This window comes from Phoca vitulina, unplaced genomic scaffold (assembly GCF_004348235.1).
Source record: "Phoca vitulina isolate PV1807 unplaced genomic scaffold, GSC_HSeal_1.0 scaffold6, whole genome shotgun sequence".
Taxonomy (NCBI): Eukaryota; Metazoa; Chordata; class Mammalia; order Carnivora; family Phocidae; genus Phoca; species Phoca vitulina.
Window position 1 is genome coordinate 48,947,861 of NW_022589709.1, and position 21,089 is coordinate 48,968,949.

At 41.6% G+C, this 21,089-nt stretch overlaps 1 protein-coding gene across 1 annotated transcript; it reads right to left on the reverse strand.

Annotated features, from left to right (window-relative positions):
* Positions 1-807: 807 nt before the first annotated feature.
* BHMT (betaine--homocysteine S-methyltransferase) lies at positions 808-17,864 on the reverse strand. Its single transcript, XM_032404129.1, has 8 exons — positions 17,239-17,864; positions 16,186-16,318; positions 11,019-11,137; positions 9,465-9,656; positions 8,948-9,095; positions 5,774-5,956; positions 3,998-4,226; positions 808-1,885 (listed from the first exon to the last, which is right to left on the reverse strand). The coding sequence occupies exons 1-8, from the start codon at positions 17,269-17,271 to the stop codon at positions 1,699-1,701; spliced, it is 1,224 nt and encodes a 407-aa protein (XP_032260020.1). The 5' UTR covers positions 17,272-17,864; the 3' UTR covers positions 808-1,698.
* Between the last annotated feature and the right edge of the window lie 3,225 nt (positions 17,865-21,089).

A 21,089-nucleotide genomic window follows, 5' to 3' on the forward strand; every position in this document is an offset into this window, starting at 1 on the left:
AGAACAGTAAGTTGAATAAAAGTTTCTATCATCTATGAATGAAATATGAAATATTGAACCTGATTTGAGAGAAATGGTAGGTAGCAACTTTGTAAAAAAAAAAAAAAAAAAAAATAGCATTTACTCTCCTTTTATTGCTCCTCAGCCACATGCAGCCTCTGAAAGCCATGCTGCTTTGGCTCTATTTCTGTGCACTGGAGGATGAGGGGTGGATTACTAATTATCTTGGTAAGAAAATTCTAGAAATATCTTTCCCCTTAAATACTGCTGCCTTCTCCTTTAAAACTCAAATACTTGCGAAGTAGGAAGGTTGAGATGAATAAACTGAGGCACAGAAATTTCACGTAAAACTTAAGTAAATTACAGAATGGAAATAAGAATCAAATACAAATAGCTGAATAAATTAGTTTTGAAACAGCTAAACAAAGAATGAGTAGAAAGCATCATGAACTTTTTTTTTTTAAGATTTTATTTATTTGACAGAGAGAGACACAGCGAGAGAGGCAACATAAGCAGGGGGAGTGGGAGAGGGAGAAGCAGGCTTCCCGCGAGCAGGGAGCCCGATGCGGGGCTTGGTCCCAGGATCCCGTGATCATGACCGGAGCCAAAGGCAGAAGCTTAACGACTGAGCCACCCAGGCGCCCCAGCATCATGAACTCTTAATAGAGTAGCCATGTTTATGTTAATATCATCTTGGGGCTTGAGCTCTCATTGGAGAGTAGATGTTATCAGGTAAAAATATCATAGTTCTCAATCTAGGAAACTTGGATAGAGTTTGGAGAATCCCTATTTTTTTCTTTATTATACTTTTTTTTTTTTTTTAAGCTACCAAGGTAACACAAGCTCATTGTTCCTTGGCCTTACTGACTGAAAGCTTTTAGGTGGATCCAGTTTTGGGCGGGATGGAGAAAGCCTAGATACTGATGTCTTCTTTCCCCTCCCCACTGGTCTGTATGTTTCTTAGTGATAGTAATGGGTCAGGTAAGAGAGAACAACTCTTGAACTCTGAGATGACTCTGGTCTTTTGATACTTACTGATGATGTCTCATATGATTGACTTTCTAAGAACAAACTTAAAGAAATAGCAAAGTCCCCATATCTGAAGTGTTCCATGATAGTGTTTTTCAAACTGTTGGGTCATAAAATCAATTTGAAGGGTCTCAGCAGGCATGTTTTATCAGTGAGATAGGATGGAAAGGAATGGAATAGAAAATACCAAAATGGCTCACATTTTATTTCAGTGGTTATATGGTATGTGTTTTACTGGGTTATTACATGACTTTTGTTTCTTACTAAGGGTCATGTTCAATAGAACTTGGAAGTCACTTCCCTATAGCACTTTATCTGTCTCAGTCATGTCAGCTCACATCTCATCCTCCTTGCTAACCTGCAAACTAATTAAAGTGGGAATGAATATCTGAATTACTTCTCATTGGCCGCAGTGATTTCCCTAATACCTTATGTGTGGTATAGGGAACCTGTTTAAGATTTATTTCTTACTTATTTTGCTTCTAAGTAAATTTCTAAAATATACTTTTAAAATTGTCAAGTGCTATTTGTAGTTCTGTTTTGTTTAGCTACTACCAATTTTATATGTAGCCTGGCATTAACATAAGCATTACTTTTAAACCATCTTTTCCTTATTTTTGGGAACTGTGGCCCAAACATAGAAGTCACTAAAAATGGGTTCCTTTGAGGCTACTGTGCAGATTTAAATTTCTGTTTTTCAAAGAGCTCTTTCAGCTGCTGCTCAGTTGTGGCTTCTTTCTGCTGCATCAGCGCAGCTGTTCCTTTGGTCACTCCCCAGGCGTCGGGCTTTGACATTGAAGGGTTGTATGGCCTGCCCGAGGCTATCCGAAGATTCTCCCAGTATTCCTTCCTGGCCCTGGGTGAACAAAACACACAACATTAGACTCCTTCCTGAGTATCAGTGTCTGTGTGTCACTGGGCTAGAATACCTCTACAGAGCTGTCTGGACTCTTGAGAGTATGTCCATTAAAACACATTTATTAATCTGGAAAAACTTTTTTTCAGGATCTATCAGTCTAAAATTACTTTGAAATTATTTTCTTTAATTTAATTTTTATTTTTAATTATTTATGTATTTATTTTAGAGAGAGATAGAGAGAGAGAGCATGAGCGGGAGGGGCAGAGGGAGAGGGAGAGAGAATCTCAAGCAGACTCCATGCTGAGCACAGAGCCTGATGTGGGCCTAGATCTCACCACCCTGAGATCACGATCTGAGCTGAAACCAAGAGTTGGATGCTTAACCGACTGTGCCACGCAGGCGTTCCCGAAATTATTTTTTAAAATATCTGCATAGGGATCAAAAGCTAAGAATTCAGGATAGGGACATTCTCTGTCGACTTTACCCTACTCCCCCATCCTAACTTTCTGGCACTCTACCTCACGAGCCAGCTGAGCTCCTCAAACCCAGCATCACTTCTGCATGTCTCACCCTGCAGATCCAGCCTCCTCCTCCTTTCTGTTTCACTGTCTCCCAGTTCAGGCCTCATCACATCCGATACAATTCTCGCAAAGGCTTCCTCACAGGTTTCCCCGTCTCAAGGCTATTCAAACTTGCAAACCTAACCTTGGACCGCTTGAGATCCTCCAGGGTGATAAGGTCAGACATAACTCAGGAGAACACAGAAGAGTCTGCCTCCTAGTCCTGAGGTGTGTTTGCTATCAAATTCTGTCTCTGAGCGTCCCACACTTCTGGCTTCTCAGCACACCATTCTCTTTCCGCCTCTCAGAGCTTTCATGTAGGCTCTTCCCTTGTCTGGTAGGTAACTCGTCCTTCAAAATTCAGCCCAGGTATCCGCTCTCTTAGAAATTCTTCCTTAACCCTCCTCTGCCTTTTGCCCCCGTGGGCATTAGCTCAGGCCCCACAGCACCTGTGCATGTCTTCATACTTGAACTTACTATACCAGTTTGAACTTACCTGTTTATCTCTCTGCCTACTAGACCGTTAACTCCTTGGGGCCAGGGCTGTGCCTTGTTCTTGCTACCTCAGCATCCGCAACGGTGTCTGATAGAGTTGTGCAGAGTCAACGTGCTCAACAGAGGGCAACTGCTCCCCCTGCTTGGGTGTTCATCCTTCATTCACCCCCTGCTTTATCTCGTGGCTAGTTAGCCCTTCAAAATACAGCCCCCCAAATCCCTTCTTCTAAAACGTCTTTCTGGGGATGCCTGGGTGGCTCAGTTGGCTGAGCGTCTGCCTTCAGCTCGGGTCATGGTCCCGGAGTCCTGGGATCGAGCCCCGCGTCGGGCTCCCTGCTCTGCGGGGAGTCTGCTTCTCCCTCTGACCCTCCCCTCTCTCATGTTCTCTCTCTCAAATAAATAAAAAAAAATATCTTTCTGTTAGGCAGAGATAGCCATTCTCTTGTTACTTTTTAAATCTGTGCCTCTACCAAAGCAGTTACTACAGTGTAATCCATTGACTTTCTTATCCATTTTCCCCAGTAGACTCTGCGATTCTCTGGACAGCTCTTCATTTATTTTCCCAGTGCTCTGCACATTGCCTGATGTAAAATCAGTTTGTTTATTGTTCATCTTCCCCACTGGAGTGTAAGCTCTGAGGGCAAAGACCTATCTTATTCACCACTGTCTTCCCAGCTCCAAGAATTGTGCTTGGCACGGAACAGGCACTTAGTTAATATTTGTTTTATTTAGCTTATACTTAAATCTTAACAACCAGTTAATTCAATGTTGTTGAGGGTCCACCACATGGTACTATCCCAGAGCATGAAATCACATTTCATTGCAACTTGCATTATTTATATGCTAAATCTTAAAGCCTTCTCCAGAAATCACTACCTAAGGTTATTCTGTAAATACCTCTGTGAAAGAATTTTTTTTTTCTGTGAAAGAATTTAAGGGGGATAACTGAGTATCATCACACAGCAAATTAGCTATATTCTTTGTTATAACATCACTTGGACATATTCACAATTGAAATGATTTGGTTTGGCAAATATAGTTGAAAAGTTCTTACCTTGCTCTAATCCATGGTTTGGTGTGCATGTCCAAACCACTTCCCCAGCTGCCATGCTTTTCCGAAGCTGGGGGCAAAAAGCCCCTTTCGGGGGCCAGCTCCTCTGCAATTGCCCTGATGTGGTAGGGCTCAAATCCACAGCATCCGCCAATGTACCTGATCCCCAGATTGTAGGCCTCTCTGGCATATTTTTGAATATCCCATCTGGTTGCAACTCTGGGCTCCAGTCCTATAATAAATGGAGTGAATTCTTTATTTAAAAAAATATTCAAGGGACGCCTGGCTGGCTCAGTCGTTAAGCGTCTGCCTTCGGCTCAGGTCATGATCCCAGGGTCCTGGGATCGAGCCCTGCATCGGGCTCCCTGCTCCACGGGAAGCCTGCTTCTCCCTCTCCCACTCGCCCGCTTGTGTTCCCTCTCTCACTGTGTCTCTCTCTGTCAAATAAATAAATAAAATATAAATAAACAAATAAATATTCAAAATAAATAGCCATAATAGGTATGTAATTTTCAGTAATGGAATTAAATAAGTTGTCAATATCTAATTCTTATTAAAAACTATTAGGTAATTTGTGTTTATATTTCCAGTATTAAATGCTGTGGTAGCCAACCTTCAAGATAGTTCCCAATGATCCCGTCCCCTCTCATATCAGGTTGGTCTGCGAAACCAATAGAGTATGTCAGCAGGGATCATTAGTGACTTCTGAGGCTGGGTTATACAAGCCATTATGGTTTCTGCCTCAGTCTCTCTTATTCTTAGAACAGCAGCCCTGGTGTAAGAATACTCAAGCATCACAGTGGGAAGGCCCATAAGCGAAGGGACTGAGGCCTCCAGTCAACAGACAGCAAGAAACAAACATCTATGCCCAATAGCCAACAAAGGGAGATTGGAAGTAGACTCCCTAGCTCTCATCAGGCCTTCAGATGACTACAGACCTGACCAATATCTGGACCGCAACCTTGTAAGGGACCCTGAGCAAAAACTATCCAGCTAGGCTGCTCCCAAATTCATGACCCACAGCAACTCTGAGATATAATAACTGTTTATTGTTTAAAAGTCCTAAATTTTGCAAAAATTTGTTATATGGGGAAAAACCCAATGCCTTGCCATTCCTCCAGGGTTCTTATAATATCTGAGGGTCCCTATAAAATATAGTACATGATCTAAGGACCTTAGAATGGAATAGGAGGCTGGCCAGGCTGTGGCCCTCTCTGGCTTGATTTTCAGGTAGACTCACCCCCACTTCCCAAACGTGCTTTCTCACTTTTCCCTGACTGCAAGTCCACCCTCACTTCATCTGCTTGATCTCTTCATCCAGCTTTATTATGCAGTGACCCAGTGATGGCATCTTCCCTTCCCCCCAGAACTCTACGGTATCTGAGCAACATTCAGAATAGGAGAAAAGTGTCTTGGACATAAATTGGTCTATCCTTTTAATTTTTCTGATGAGAAAATTAAGATCTAGAAGAACTAAAGGTTTATGATTTGGCAACAGAGCTGGAACCAGGGCCACTACCTTTGCTGATCTCACCTGGAAGGGCATCCTTTTTACCAAACTACAGGTAAAAGGTTCAGAGGTCTTTTTTGCTTGCTGGTTCTATCTTTTCCTTCTACTGTGGTCCAATATCAAGGAGTTTTTGGCTGTAGGGAGGGAAGCTGGGGGCAAGAGATGAGACATGCTGCCATTTCTTTACTATGAGAAAGCTCTATGGCTATATATTTGGAAATTTGTCAAACATCAAGACATTGAGATGATTTATAAAATGTCTGTCTTACCAAAGGGGAATTCCGGTAGATCGATAAATCCCTGTTTGTTGCAGTCAGGAGTGTGGTAGGCCAATGGCTGACTCATCAGGTGGGCTTTCAGTCGGGCAGCCTCCAAGCCTCCTTTCATGAGCTTCACTGTTTGTAAACTAATTTTGGGATCAAAATGGCAGTTCACGCCAACGATGGAAGCTCCTGCAAGTGGAAGAACAGTTTAGCTTTAGGGATTCATCAGATAGGTAGGCTCAGTTCTCCTCCCTTAATCAGGGAGCTTTTATTTGGAACAGTGAATTGTGAATACAACCTTTGGTTCTTGCTTCCTTGCAAACCTATCTTACCTTTGGGTGGGAGTGATTGCTAATAGGCAGCAAGGGCTTTCTGTGAAAGGTGTTTTGAAAAATCTGTTACAATGTTTGTGTCATTTATGCACACATGGCTGTCCCTCTTTTTTCCAGAAACTCATTATTAGAGTTTTTAACTCCATATTTTAGAAGTCAATTTTTCAGTCTTTCATACTAATTTTTCAGCACTCCCAGCTGCTCGATTGCACCTGTGGTTATCATACCACTCATTTGAGGAACAATGTTTCCTTTTAGCAGGCCCATTTAATAATATCACTAATCCAGATTCCAGGAGCAGATAAGCCGTTGCCACAGGTCATGGCATCCAGTGTTCAGTGGCAAGCATCTCAGTGGTCCTCACTGGGCTGGGTGTACAGTTTACTCCTTTGTTCTTGTTCCAATCCTGCCTCCTGTTATTCTTCTGAATCAGGTTTTTTCTTGTTGTTGTTGGTTTTTTTTTTTGTTTTGTTTTGTTTTGTTTTTTTTTTGGTCAAGAGCACCAATGACCTCAATCTTGCCAAAGCCAGTAGCTGATTCTCTGTTCTCATCTTACTCCATGTCTCGGCAGCATTCAATCTGCTGGACCATCCCTTCCTTCATCAACACTCCCCTTCTCTTGGCTTCTCATGCTCTCTGAGTGTTGCTCCCACCTTGCTGGCTGCTTTTTTTGGATGTTAGGTGCTGAGCCCCCACTCGCGACTGAACCTTTCAATCCTGCAGTGTCACAGGATTCCCGTGAGCCATCTTCTCTTCTTCACTTCTACTTCCTTTCCAGTCTCAGGGCTCTCAGTATGAACTATATCAAGAACTCTCCAGACTTCTCTCTCTAACCCGGACCTTTCCTTTGGGTCCCAGACTTGTACATTCAACAGCTCAGTTAACATCTTCATTTGGATCTTGACTACCTTTTTCTTTCTTCTTCTCCTTCCCTTTTTTTTTTTTTTGTTTTTTGGATGTTCTGCTGCCAGCGTTTCTCTTTCCTTGCTTGACTTCATTACAATAATGAATTAATTATAGGTTGGCTACTTACTGGATGTCTATTAGGTATAAGGGTCCTTCTAAGGGGCTATAGAAAAATAAAAATATAGGACATAGTCCCTGACACCAAGGACTTCATAATTTAGCACAGGGCTTCCCTAGGTTTGCTCCATGAAAGTAAGGCTCTATGATCAATTAAGTTAGGAAGTAGGTATTTACTTTGTCCCTTTCTTGGAGACTGTCAATATATACAAACCTGTCAGGCCTGAGAAATTCTGTGTATTGTTCCAATTTTAGTATATGTGCAGCCTAAGTGAGCACTAAGGCTCTGAGAAATTCTGTTGTAAAGAGACCTGCTTAACTTGGTTTAATACAGCATTTTCTTTCTTTCTTTTTTTTTTAAGATTTATTTATTTATTTGAGAGAGAGCGCACATGAGCAGGAGGAACAAAGGGAGAAGGAGAGAGAATCTCAGCCTGATGTGGGGCTCCATCTCATGACCCTGAGCCAAAACCAACAGTCGGATGCCTACGGGACTGTGCCACCCAGGGGCCCCTAACACAGAATTTTCTAAATGTATTTCACTACGGAACATTCTACTAACATTCTCACAGATTAGAAAATGTCGCCTGAGGATAATCCAAATGAGTGGTATAAGTAGAAAATCTTACATTTGCTGAGAGGAAGGCGTGTTCACTTGGGGTAGGGAGGATCATGTAAGGGGACGTGGAGGTAGGATTTGAGCTGACATTGGAAGATGGACGGGATTTATTAGGCGGATATTTATTGAGGACCTATTTTGTGCCAAGTGCTGCGCTAGGGCACAGGGCGCTCAAAGTTGAGCCAAACAAACATAGTCTCTGCCCTCTTTGATCTTACAGTCTGGTGAGTCAGACATTAAAGAGATAAACAAATGAGACAAGCGGCAAGCGCTACAAAGAATATAAATAGCGTGCAGTGATGTCAAACACTGTGGCCACCTACCTTGAATGGAATGGTCAGGGAAGAACTCGATGCAGGCAAGAATCTCTGCTGGTTAACAATGGGGTGATGAAAGCCTCCTCTGATCTTCCTGAAACAAGTTAACTTGCTTCTTCCCTCCCCCCATTTTTATACTTCCAGTAAAAAGTTAGGATTATTTAGTTTCATTCCTAAATCTAATTGTTATTGTTAAGGACAAATATTAAGTGACTTTCATGAAATATCAGGGGTTGGCTAACAATCAGAAATTAAACATAGCCAATCAAAATCTCCCTGTTCCACAGAATGAGTTGGACTCTTCCACTGACACTGAGCAGCTCTTTGAATTAAAAATGAGGCAGCTTTGAAAACAGTCTGTGAGTTTTCCCTAATTGAAATGAAACCCAATGTTAGGAATGGAAATTATTTAAAAAGACAAATTACATGGCCCCTATTTCATACCGAAAAAAAATTTAAATTTATTATACCAGTTACAAAAAGCAAAGCATATCAGGAATTTATGAAAAGGGAAAAACTTTGGCAAAGAAGGCAACTGACTTAAAAGTTATTGTCTAAAGACCTCAACCTAAGGCTAAAATAAAACACACTTTTTCCTCATGCTCCTTTTGATTTACCGAAATTCTTCCCATTTCTAGGTGTTACACCTTCAGCATAGGTCCAGTTGCCCCTTTCAAAAGGCTGGTATATGTGTGTGTATATTTTTTTTTTCTTTATTTTACTTTTTTCTCTTTAGGAGTCAATAATGATATTATCAACACTCCTAGGAAAGCACATTAATGGTTTTCCCTTTAACAAAAGTAGTATATAATGATTCATAGGTGGACCTACATTTGTACGTAGTTTTAAAAGACTCACTAACGGCAAACTGGTCAAAATCCATTATCACCTGCTTTAACCAGGCGCACTGCACACTCGCCGGGGCTCACGCCATGCAAATCTCCCTCTGGGCCGATGCACATGGTTGCTGCCACAGGTTTCCCAGATGTTTTCAAGGCTTCCACTGCCCACACAGCCTCTTCAACATGCTCGAAATACTGAAATGAGATCAGGTTAAGATACTTTTTTATCTTGTTTCTCCCCAGACGATTAGAAAACTTATTTTAGTGCTTAAAAATGATCACTAGATGAGTGGTCTTCAAACTTTGAGTTGTGACCCATTAGCATTTTTTTTTTAATGGAATAGAAGGGTGATTACTGTGAACTGCAGTGAAAAGGTTTGAAGAACACTTCATTAGATTAACTGAATCAAATTCAGTAGAAGCCCTAAATTGGAAAAAAGATTTTAAAACTAAATATTTACTAGCCATGATTGGCAACTAATTTCACATCCTCCTCATGAAAGCACAAGGTAGAGAAAATGTACTAAGTGCATATGTCTCATCTTTGGTCATATCTTTGTTTACCTCGGCAATCAAGAAGTCCACGTTCTTCTTCATAAAGACCTCTAACTGTTGCTGAAATACTTTTTTAACTTCAGTTTCACTCTTGCAACTAAGGTATGAAGGTGTTTGACTCACGCCTCCTGCCACCAAAGCGTCTCCCTCATCAGCCACTTGCCGGGCAATGTCACAAGCAGCTTCATTGACTTTCTGCCCCTAAAATGGGTGAAATAGGATATATCTACATTTTCACGCAGAATTGAAACCAAATTATTATTCAAATGTCCACATTTCAGTTGGATGTTACCATAGAGAGATTATTCTAGAAGATGACAGTGATAGAATAGTTCAATTTACCAAGCTGAGCAATTTGCAGTAACACCACCACCAATAATAGTAATGAAAACACTAAATCTAATGATGGTATCTAGGATATTACATACCAAAGCTCTGTGAGAGGATAAAAATCTTTACATAAAAGGATCTGGTACCTTCCAGTGCCTAAGCTGCACTTAGAAGAATACCTAGCAAATAGTGGTGGTGATGATGATGATTTGCTCTTAAGATCAACAAGAATAAAATGTAATTAAAATGACTACAGAATTCATGAATTTTTGTCATTATGTATTTTCTTAGTATATGTGCTGCCGAAGTGAGCACTGTCATTATGTATTTTCTTAAAGGATAAATGTATCGCACGGTATTTTCTAATTACTTAGACATTAAAAATTGACACTTGTCTTCAATAAACCCCAGTGCTGTAGCTCACACAGACTTAGGGAATTTTAGAACTTCTTGTTTTGTGGTGCCTGGGTGGCTCAGTCAGTTAAGCATCTGACTCCTGATCTCAGCTCAGGTCTCGATCTCATGGTTGTGAACTCAAGCCCTGCGTTGGGTTCCATGCTACGCGTGGAGCCCACTTAAAAAAAACAAAACAAAACAAAACTTCTTTTTCATTATAGGGATTGAGAAATTGTCACTTTGATGGCGTAGGTAAATGGTTTGCCCAACATGACACAGTTGATAGCTGAGTCAGGAAGTTTCCAGGGTCACTGTGCCCTTCCTTGTGCCTTTGACCTTTCTCCTACATTGTCCCACATTAAAAAACTGTAAGGATGTAAGAATTCGTAAGGATACCCACTCAGCAACTTAGGAGACTGGGAGAATCATTAATCATTAACTACGCCTTCTTTGATATGCTTCATTAAATGCCTTTCTGTCAATTTTGGGGACTCCAGCTAAAACCTCAAAGAGTTATTCACACAGTAATGTATGGTGATTAACATAACATAATAAAATAAAATAAAAGAGTTATTCACACATATTTCTATATTATCTAAAAACTACATTCTGAGTGACTGGGAAAAGGTTCTTTTTATAAAACGCTAGTGAGATTTAGCAGGTGTTCGTTTTTGTCAGGAGAATTAACTGCACAACATAAGAAATCAGCAATCCCGTATCACACATATCTCATTTCTGTAGTATCTAAAAACTCAACATTTTTCTCTATGAGAGCTTTGGTGATGACATGTGTGTCTACTGTGCCCTTCTAAGAATGCCAGGTATGGCTTTACTCACAGATATTTTCTCTGCAACATAGTTTCCCCTGTTCTCCAGCTTGTCTTCACTTGCATAAAAGGTGAAGGTTTGCATGACATTGGATCCAGCTCTGAGGAACTCTCGATGAAGCTGGCGAACTGGGAGATTGAATGAGGAAAGGTATTAATTACTATCAGTTTATAACCCTTGATGCTTTCAAAAGGCTACCAGATAAACAGATATGAAAATATCTGCTTGCATTCTTTGCTTGGCACTCGCGCATCCTGAGAGCGAATGAGAGGTAGATCTGGGGGCTCTTGCTATGAAGAAGAGATTATTTCTACCGTGGATGTGGGGTGAAGGGAAGGGGGAGGTCCACAGGGGAGGAATCATTCAACATTTTTGCTGGGCAGAGAAGGTGGGGAAAAGCATTCCCTACTGAGGGAAGGGTTTGAACAAAAAGGAGGAGGCAGGAATAGGCTTGGCATTTGGGGGTGCCGCAGGTGGAGTTGAGGATGTATCAGAGAAGTAGTAGGAGATGCAGTTGGAGAGGAGGCTGGGCTGCAGAGTGCAAGTGGCCCTAGCACATCATCTCAAGGAGTCTAGGCTTCAGACCACAGGTATGGGTAAACAGCAGCATTTCGTAAACAATTAAATGATGTGATTAGCTCTGTGTATTTGAAAGATAATTTTGGTAGTAGAGTGGAATAAGAACTAGAACAAGGCTCCTCCTAAGCATAGGTCCATGGATGAGTGTCAAATAGCAAAGTTTTCACAGGCTAAAGAAAATATGATGGGGCATTTCCCCCCCATATAACCAATTATATTCAATTTAAGGGATTATCCTTTGCTCTAAAATAGTGGTCCTAAACTCTGGTTGCCCATTAGACACCCTGTAAGCTTTTTAAAAATAATGGATGCTGGGGTCAAGTCCACAGATATTCTAATTTAGTTGGAAGCTGATTTTTATCTTCCATTTTGCTGAGAACCACCATTCCGAGTGACTGGGGAAAATGCTCTTTTTATAAAATGCTAGGGAGACTTAGCAGGTGTTCATTTTTGTCAGGAGAATTAACTGCACAAAGTAAGAAATCAGCAATCCCGTATCAGCCCCTGAAATCTATTTTGAAATTTTAGTGGCCTTTCAAAGCCAAAGATCTAGGAGTGACTACATTAGAGGCTTGGAAATTTTTAGGACACTGGAGTTCCTAGCCCTTTCGTCTGGTACCTTTGCATCCTGGGGGCCTAGTACAGTGCAGAGAACATAGGAAGCTCGGTGTGGTTTTTAAATGAACAAATCAGTGAGGCCAGGATTCATCTGAATTTCAGAACATGGGTTTCTTTTTTTTTTTTTTTTAAGATTTTATTTATTTATTTGACAGCGAGAGAGGGAACACAAGCAGGGGGAAGGGGAGAGGGAGAAACAGGCCTCCCGCAGAGCAGGGAGCCCGAAGCGGGGCTCGATCCCAGGACCCTGGGATCATGACCTGAGCCGAAGGCAGACGCTTAACAACTGAGCCGCCCAGGCGCCCCAGAAAATGGGTTTCTAAGCATGGAATCTCTAGTTCTGAGAGGGAACTTAAAAGCATGCCTAATGAGGAAGCTTCAGACTTGTTTTAATTAGCAACAGAACCAATTAAAGACATTTTATTTGGAGCCTCTGTTCATCGATCAAACACAGAGCTTCGGTGGTTGGAGCAGTATGAAGGGCCTATCGATGAGATCCCCGTACACTAGGAGGAAATGGTTTCTAAACAGGAAGGTCACCCAGCTGGTCCTTGGGTGGATTTCCAGAGACTGTTAAAAAACCCTGGAATGGTGTGCAAATTGTACATATGTACGTTTTACATGGCATTTTACACTCTTTTGTTAGATTTTCCTAGAGGGTAGTGGCCCAACTCCTTGATCTTAATCGATTTGATTATTCTACCATGCTTCTTAAAGCTGCAGTGCTTCTCAAGTGTGACCCAACTTAGACTCACCTGGGGGCAATGAATATGAATTCAGATTCCCCCAAATCCCCCCTCCCAGATCCAGCAACCTTAATTCTTTGCTGAATTCTATGCTGATTCCACTGGGTGCAAGAACCACAACTTCTGGCATTGACTTTAGTAGGAGAATTAGTGCACTCAAATAAGCCCCAAATTCTCAAGAAACAGATGGCCAGGAGATAAATGTGCTGTTTCTGTATTAAGAAAGTCAAAATCAATATCAGAGCAGTTTCTCTTGAGCTCCTCCAATGTATAACTTTAAAAAAATGTGACTTGTAAAATTGAAGCTTGTGTTTAAATAACAGTCTTATTTTATTTACATGGCAGAGTTTCCACCAAGGTAGCTTATTGTTAATACCAGTTTCACCCAAGAAAAATTTCACTGAGTTTAACCCAGCAAGCAGACCTTAAGAAACAAATTGCAGATACATTTTAAATCCTCATTCTTGGATCTTAATTATTCTATTGCATTCCTTAAAGCCCTTTAATGCAATGCTTCTCAGAGTGTGGTTCACCTTGCTATCACCTGGGGACAGTTATAAATATGTGGGTTCCTCGACCCACTCACAGACCTAATGAATCCAAATCTCTAAGCGAAGGCTGGGAATCTATAATTTTTAACAAACTGCTGGTGCAATGAAAATTTGAAGACTAGTGCTCTTTTAGCTTCCAAAGCCTACTGAATTCTCTCTTTTCCCCTTCCTTCCTTCCTTCCTTCCTTCCTCCCTTCCTTCCTTCCTTCCTTCCTTCTTTCTTTCCTCCCTTCCTCCCTTCCTCCTTCCCTCCCTTTCTCTCTTTCTTTCCTTCTTTTAGGGCAGAACACAGTATTATTTCTTTTATTTGGAAATATAAAAGTTGTGTATATTTGCCAGGCTTCATGTGTGACTATAGTTCTTTTACTTTGAATATGATTGAGGGATAGTGTGATTTGAACACAAAATTTCTGTACTTCTCTAGCAGAAATGGATGAATACAACCAAGATACTATCAAGAGAAGAAACAATGAATTTAATAACAGTTAATACTTGTAGTGTACATGCATCAGGCACTATTTTAATGATTTTACATATAACTTACTTAAATCTCATAACAATCCTACAAGGTAGATGTCAATATTATCTCAGTTTTATAGAAGAGGAAACTGAGTCCCAGAGAAGCTGAGTAATTTCCCCAGGGCCACACAGCCTAGTGGCTGTCAGAATTTGATTCAATTAGTCTGGATTCAGAATCTGTTTGCTTAATCTTAAACCTGTACTGTCAATTTATGTGCTTTGTTAGTTTCTGGCCTTTATCACTGAGTTCACTGAAATATGCTCTTTAATAAACATTAAAGACAACTGTTCAACTTGTATAATATTCCCAAGAACTTCCTCCAGTTTCCTCTGAAAGAGTCAGCTTTTTTCACAGTGTTGGCCACCAATGGCTGTGGGCTGAGACCTTCTCTAGGAAGTGCCCTAGGCCAAAGGGAGCTTCCTTGCAAAGGGCTAAGCCCTCTCCTGGGAGAGGGGAGAGTTGATAGTTTGCATGCAATGCTTGATCTCTTGGTAGGAAGAGAGCAAAGATCCAGCTCCCTTGCCTTGATTTCGGACTACTCTGAAGGGCCTGTCCAACTCCAGAGCTTCCTGAGGAACTGGCCAAGTCGTCTATAACAACTGCATCACAGTGTAATTCCTCCCTCTGCCCAATCCTGCTTCCCCTACTCCCTTCGAGGTGCTATTTCATAAATGCACTCCCCATTAAAACTCCTGAGCACAAATCTCCACTTCTGGCTGGCTGGTAATGAGCAACTACCTCATGGTGGGTGATAGAGCTCCCAGCATGCTCTAGGGGTACAATTGTTTGAAAACTTTCATCTGTGGTGAACTGGAATGAGATGCCCTTAGACAGGAATGTACTAGCTGGTGCAGTATCTCAGATGTTTGAGAGGTTCAGAGGCAGTAGTAATTATAAGGACTTTAGAATCAGATGACTATTATTTGGTACAACCAACGTACTAGAGAAAGACAATGAAAGGTTAAGGGTGATTCATCACCAATTTAAGGCAAAGTATGAAAGTCTGATGGTCTCCTGGGTGGCATATAAAGAAACTCACCTCTTGTAGCTAGAGAGCAGAAAAAGCTGAGGATCTGGCCCTGGACTAAATTATACAGGGAGCAGAGAGTCAGAGAGGTTGAAATCTCAACCAGGCAAGCCTTTTATTGCCAAAGTCAGGGCCTGATTAGGAAGAATTGGGTCCTTGAGATTGGGATGAAGGCATATGGGTGGAGTCACTCATGAACCTCAAAAACCTGGATCCCCCTTGAACTCTCTGGGCCTGCAGAAGTGGCCCATTTCTCCCTTTTAAAGATTAATGCTTCCTACTTGGTTTAGGCTGATACAGAAGCCTTGTAAGACAGCATTATCTCCCTCATGTGCCATCCCAACAACCCCTCTTGGCACTTCACTATAAAAGATTTGTGGTCAAAAAAGTAAAGTGAGAATATGGTGTGTGGGTACAGGTGCAAGGTAGGTAGACAGTTGAATTTAAATAGGATGGATGAGTATACAATGGATTTAACTAGTTGGCAAATGGACAATGGAGGAGGGCTTATCTACAAGACAGTGATTCACACTGTAGGTAAGGACGGACGATGACCATATGGGGAGAGAATGGATAAGAAATGCTAACATGGAAGGGATGAAGGACTGAAAATCTTGATGAGGTTGAGGAGCGGGAGAATTAGAGTGAGCAGAAAAGATAGAAGGTGGTGGTCAGAGAGTAGGGTCCTTGTAATCAAGATTTCAGAAGTAGACAGTGGTGATGGCAAGGTCTAGGAGTGGGTTGCTGAGGTGGAGGATGGAGGAAAAGTTCACTTGGAGATGAGGAGGAGATCAAGGCACTGACCAGAAGAGTCCTGGATAGACCATCTGGCACAGATATCGAGGTCCTCTAGAGAGGTGAGGGAGGGAAGGGCAGAGAGGAAGGCAGTGAGCCAACTTCTAGACTCACCTACAATGAAGGGCAGGAACCAAGAGGTAAATATGGGTGACAGCAACAGGGAGGGCCACTGTGATCATCCAACATGTGAATCTGTCCTTACATACCTAGCACAGTGCCCAGCAGGCAATAATAGATGTTGGGAAATGTACCATAAATGTATCTGTTTGATGGTATGCTCCTAGACCATCACTGCAGTGCTCTTTCATGAGAACTTAGAATAGAGCTATGCACCAACCTGCTTCTGGATGTTCCACAGCAGCTTCTGGGGTCCAGGGGCCTGCCTTCACGTAGCCCCTCTTCTCGAGTGCAAAGACAAACCCTCCATCTCCAATCACAACTTCTCCAGAGTTTAAACGTTCTAGGATGCCCTAAAATTATAGATGAGGGGGAAGGAAAGGAGTTACTAAGACAATTTTCTATTTTTAGTACTTTTGCTATCATATTCTTGAGACATATGATTTCTTTAGAATTCTCAGAAAGTACATGTATTTATAAATTCATGACTATAAGGCAAACAATCAGAATTTCAATTTTCATTTCACATAATGAAAATGTGTGTATACATGTGCTGGGGGTGAGGGTCTTTCAGAACACATTAAAGAATTTAAAAATTTATTTTTTAATTTTTAAAAAAGATTTTTTAATTTATCTATTTAGAGAAAGAAAAGGTTTTATTGTAAAGCTTCAACTGAATACTTAATACTAAAGAAAAGGTTTTATTGTAAAGCTTCAAATGAATACTTCCCGGGACCGGGAAGCTTGCACGCAAGAACCGGGCAGGAAGGCGGCCCCGGGATTCCGCGGCACCCGTCGGGGCGGGGGCGGGAAACGGTCGGAGCCCGGGCCGCGCGCCTCCCTGGCCGGCCCGCGGAGGGCGCAAAGGGGCGCGCATGGCAGCGCAGGCACAGACGCGGGGTGGCTGGGGCGCGCCCTAAGGAGGCCCCTAGTCCCACCGCTGTGGGGGAGAAACGTCGTGCATTTGGGTCTAGGAGCCGCACTTCTCTGGGAGTGCGGGACTCAGAAGATGTTGGGAGTCTTGGAGTTCTGGGGGTGTCCTCGAGTCCGGGGTCACGTAGATCTAGGGCGCGCTCGGGCTATGGGCAGGGGTGTTGGGGGGAGCTCAGAGGCACCTTGGAGTCCTGCCGAGAAGTTATGAGAGCACCTCTGGTCACAGCCGGCCTGCGAGGACCCCTCTGCACTTCCTGAGGCTGGGGTATGGGGCCGGTGGGCCGAGACTCAGAGCCCCCGCTGAGATGGAGAACGCCCTCGGGTTCCCCCGCAGACTCACCCTCTTGGTCTTTTTGCCCCCAACGGGTGCCATCTTCGAGGTGTCCAGACGGATGCTAGGCACGGAAGCGGAACGACGAAGGGAGCGTTACCCCGCGCGAATCCGGGAGCTGCCCCACCGCGGCGACCAGGCTCTTTATACTGTGTGCTGAGCGCGGGGTGGGTTTCTCCAGCCTTAGCCCGTCCAACACGGGCCTTGCGTGGGAACACGCCTCCCCAGCGTTTTTTATTGAGGCCTGGCGGCTAGTTGGGAAATTGCCCTGCGGAGATGATTGAGACTGTTCTCTCAAATCGGTGAACACACAAGACAAGTAAAATAAGAAAAAATAATAATGAGGTTGCCACTCGCTCAGGTTTCTACCTTACCTATGCACGGCACCTCCCCCTCAGCCCCCCACCGCATAAAGGGGTCCCGACCCTGATTTACCTCTCTCTTGTCTGGAATCATGCACCATTACCCACTTAAGACACCAGAGGAGGCCCCTAAGAATTCCATTCATGCACAAATATTTGTCAAAGGCCAGGATACAAGGTTATTGAATGAGGACGCGATGCCCTGAAAGAACTTCAGTCTGAAGTGTGATCTCGGTGAAATACATCCAGTAGTTACGCAACGAAATACAAATGTAGCATTTACAGAAGGGTCTGATAGGAACTCTGAATTAGTGGATATGTTCAAAATGGCCACCTGCCCTTATACCCAAAAATGCGGTGCAGTTTCTAATAACACAGTAGTTTCTTGTAAGAATAGCTTTGCGATATTTAACCAGGACAGACTTCTAACATCTATATATCATAGTGGAAATACACCTTAGACACTTCAAAATTCAGTTCAAAAACTGTGTGTAAAAACCTATAGGCATCAGAAAAACTGGAAGGAAATAGTTGGAAATGTTAATAGTAGTTATCTGACGATGGTGGAATTCGGGTTTGCTCTTCCTTCATTCATTATATTTTACTGTATTTTCCAAAATATGTTTACAATGAGAACACATAGATTTTAAAATAATAAAAAACATTACTTTAAAAAATCTACAACATGACAGTAAGTATCCTAGAGGACAACTAGAAATCTTGAAACAGAGTTCAGAACCTTTTACCCAAACAAAAGCACACAAGGAAATTTTGTATGTGCAACAATAGTTTCCATTTCAACATATGCAAAGAAGGAAATTACTGTAGCAAATGATGAATTAATCGAAATTTAGTTTTTAAGATGATGTGCACTCGAGATACAACTGAGAAAGTAGAAAAGTCCTTTTGGTTGTGATAACTGTCAAGTTGAAAATGGAAAAAAAAATGTAAGAATGATGGATGCATATATTGTAATTTAAATAATGTAATGTTTCAGTTGCCCAGCAAGAATGAGGAATGAGGTAATGTCATCCTTCCCAATGCTTTTTCGACCATTAAAGCATGGACTGCATGAGTAGCTAATAGTTTAGTTAATGCACTGAGTACTTATAGTTGTACCCTAATGAGTATTGGAGAAAAGAACAGCTTCGGAGCTGTGGCGGCTGGGAGTAGATGTAGTGGTGAGTACCAGGCGCTAGGGGGCGGTATCAGGGCTCTGACAGTAAAAGCTGAACGCAGACGTTCTCAATTTCAGCGTTCCAAATTTAGCAAAACTTAAGAGAGATTTTAAAGCATTAGCATTTAATTTAAAAATGAATTGTGAATTTTTAGTAGATAATATAGACACATGGCAAAATTTTAAAAAGTCTTTCCCCAGCTGCTCCTCCCAGTACAAGTCCTCCCGGGAGGTAACCATTATTCCCTAGTCTTCCAGAGGAACTCTATGCATACCTAAGTGTATACATGTATGGATAAGGATTTGTATTTAAATATAGGAAGTTTTAGTTATTTAAACACTTGTCCACCTCCAAGTTTTCCAAAATAATTTATGGGCAGTTGAAATATTTTTGTTTTTTCCACAGCTTTTCAGTTTGCTATCATACCTCCCCACCCCATCCCAGTTAGGGCCATTAAACAGAATTCAGTCACCTAGTAGTTCCACAATAGATAATAATATCCACAGTTCACTGTTTACTATGTGCGAGGCACTATATTAGGCCTTTTACATACACAGTATTGTTTACCCCTCACAACTCTGTGAGGTAGGCACCCCCACTTTGCACTCAAGAACTATGAGGTCAGAAAGCTAGAGCAGTTATCAGTGTGACTTCTAAACTTCCTTTGCCCCATTCCCAAAGGACTAAGTTCACTTGCATACCACCTGGGGAGTGAATTCTGTAATAGCTGTTCTTGGGAGGCTGCCCATGTTCTCTGTTCTCTGCTAGAGCAATGAGATGACCGAGGTCATAACACTGAAGGCTTTGGCCTCTTACAAAGCTGTTTGGGGTTAAGTAAATCCTGAAGAGAAGAAGGAGGGTTAGAGCTGGAGATCCACCCTGAATCTTCAGTTTTATAACCTTCAAACAGAGGTTGTCATTCTGTTTTCTGCCGGTGCTTTGCTCTACTTAAAACCCCATTTATTCATTCGATAAACCTTTAAATGTTTCATTCATACAGTGTTTCAAACACCTTCTTTGGAGTCAACTGGTACTTGACTTTAGTCTATTTTAAGATTCTTACCAGTACACAGCCCTCAGTTGATATAGAAAAATAATAACATATTTCTAAATAGCAAAATTGGCATCACCCACCAGCTTCTGAACCTCAAGAATATAGGAACATATATATTTTTCAACTTAACATAGGCATATAAAAAGAACCCCAAAGAGTAAAAAAGGGCATCCATAAAAAAAATAAGGTTCTCTCTAAATTCCACTTCTCCACTTCAACTTTTTTATAACTTACCCAGCTTAAAGAATTTTGGAAAAAATCTGGTACTTTCAGAAACCTGCTTCCAATGATACCAGTACACATGCACCAGAATAGCTGAAATGGAAAATATGAGATGTTGGGGAGGATGAGGAGTGATTGGAACTCTCATTGCTGCTGGTGGGAGCATAAATTGGCACAACTGTTTAGAAAACAATGTTTGGCCAGTGTCTTTTAGAGCTGCACGTATCTCTGTCAAGCAGTTCTACTCCTGGTGGAAACATGTGTGAGCATTCCTCAAAAGACATTTACAGGACTGTTCATAAATGGCCCAAACTGAAAAGTACTCAAACGCCCATCAGCGATAGAATAGATCGATGAATTGTGACATAGTTACACAAGGGAGTACTGTACCCAATGCGAAATAGTTCACTTATAACCACATGCGACGATATGGATGAAGCTCACAAACAGTGTTGAGTTAGAGAAGCCAGACACAAAAGGGCAATCCTGTAAGATTATAGTTACATGATGTACAAAAACAGGCAAAACTAAGCTATCCTCTTAGAAGTCACATTATTGATTACCCGAGGGGGAGGGCAGAGTGATGAGGAGGGAATGGGGTACTTTTGGGATGCTGATAATAGTCTATTTTTTTACCTTAGCGCTATGTGCTTGTGTTCAGCTTATGAATATTCACTAAGCTGTACACTTACAACATATGTACTGTTTTTTGTATGTATCTTATACTCGAATAAAAAATTAACAACAAAAATAAAAATGACATAAAACAGCTTCTTGGACTTTTGTGTATCCCACAAAAAGTCCAATGAACTAAATAAACTAAAAAAATCTAAAATAAGCCAGTCCAGATTTTGAATACGGTCATTTTACTGGTGGTGGGGAATGACTCAGGCAGACAGAATTAACTCTAATTGTTTTCTTATTATAAAAGTAATCCATTTTGAAAAATAAATTCAGTACTTAATATATACAAACAGTACCCAAAATTCAAAAGGTCATGAATTGTTAATGAGATTAACTATACCAGCATGATCTAGAATAAAC

Coding starts and splice junctions, on each gene's coding strand:
- BHMT (XM_032404129.1), bottom strand. CDS start 17,271: ATGGCACCCGTTGGGGGCAAAAAGACCAAGAGG. Junction 16,319..17,238: donor GGGGCAAAAAGACCAAGAGG/GTGAGTCTGCGG, acceptor CTATAATTTTAG/GGCATCCTAGAACGTTTAAA. Junction 9,096..9,464: donor TGGACTTCTTGATTGCCGAG/GTAAACAAAGAT, acceptor ATCTCATTTCAG/TATTTCGAGCATGTTGAAGA.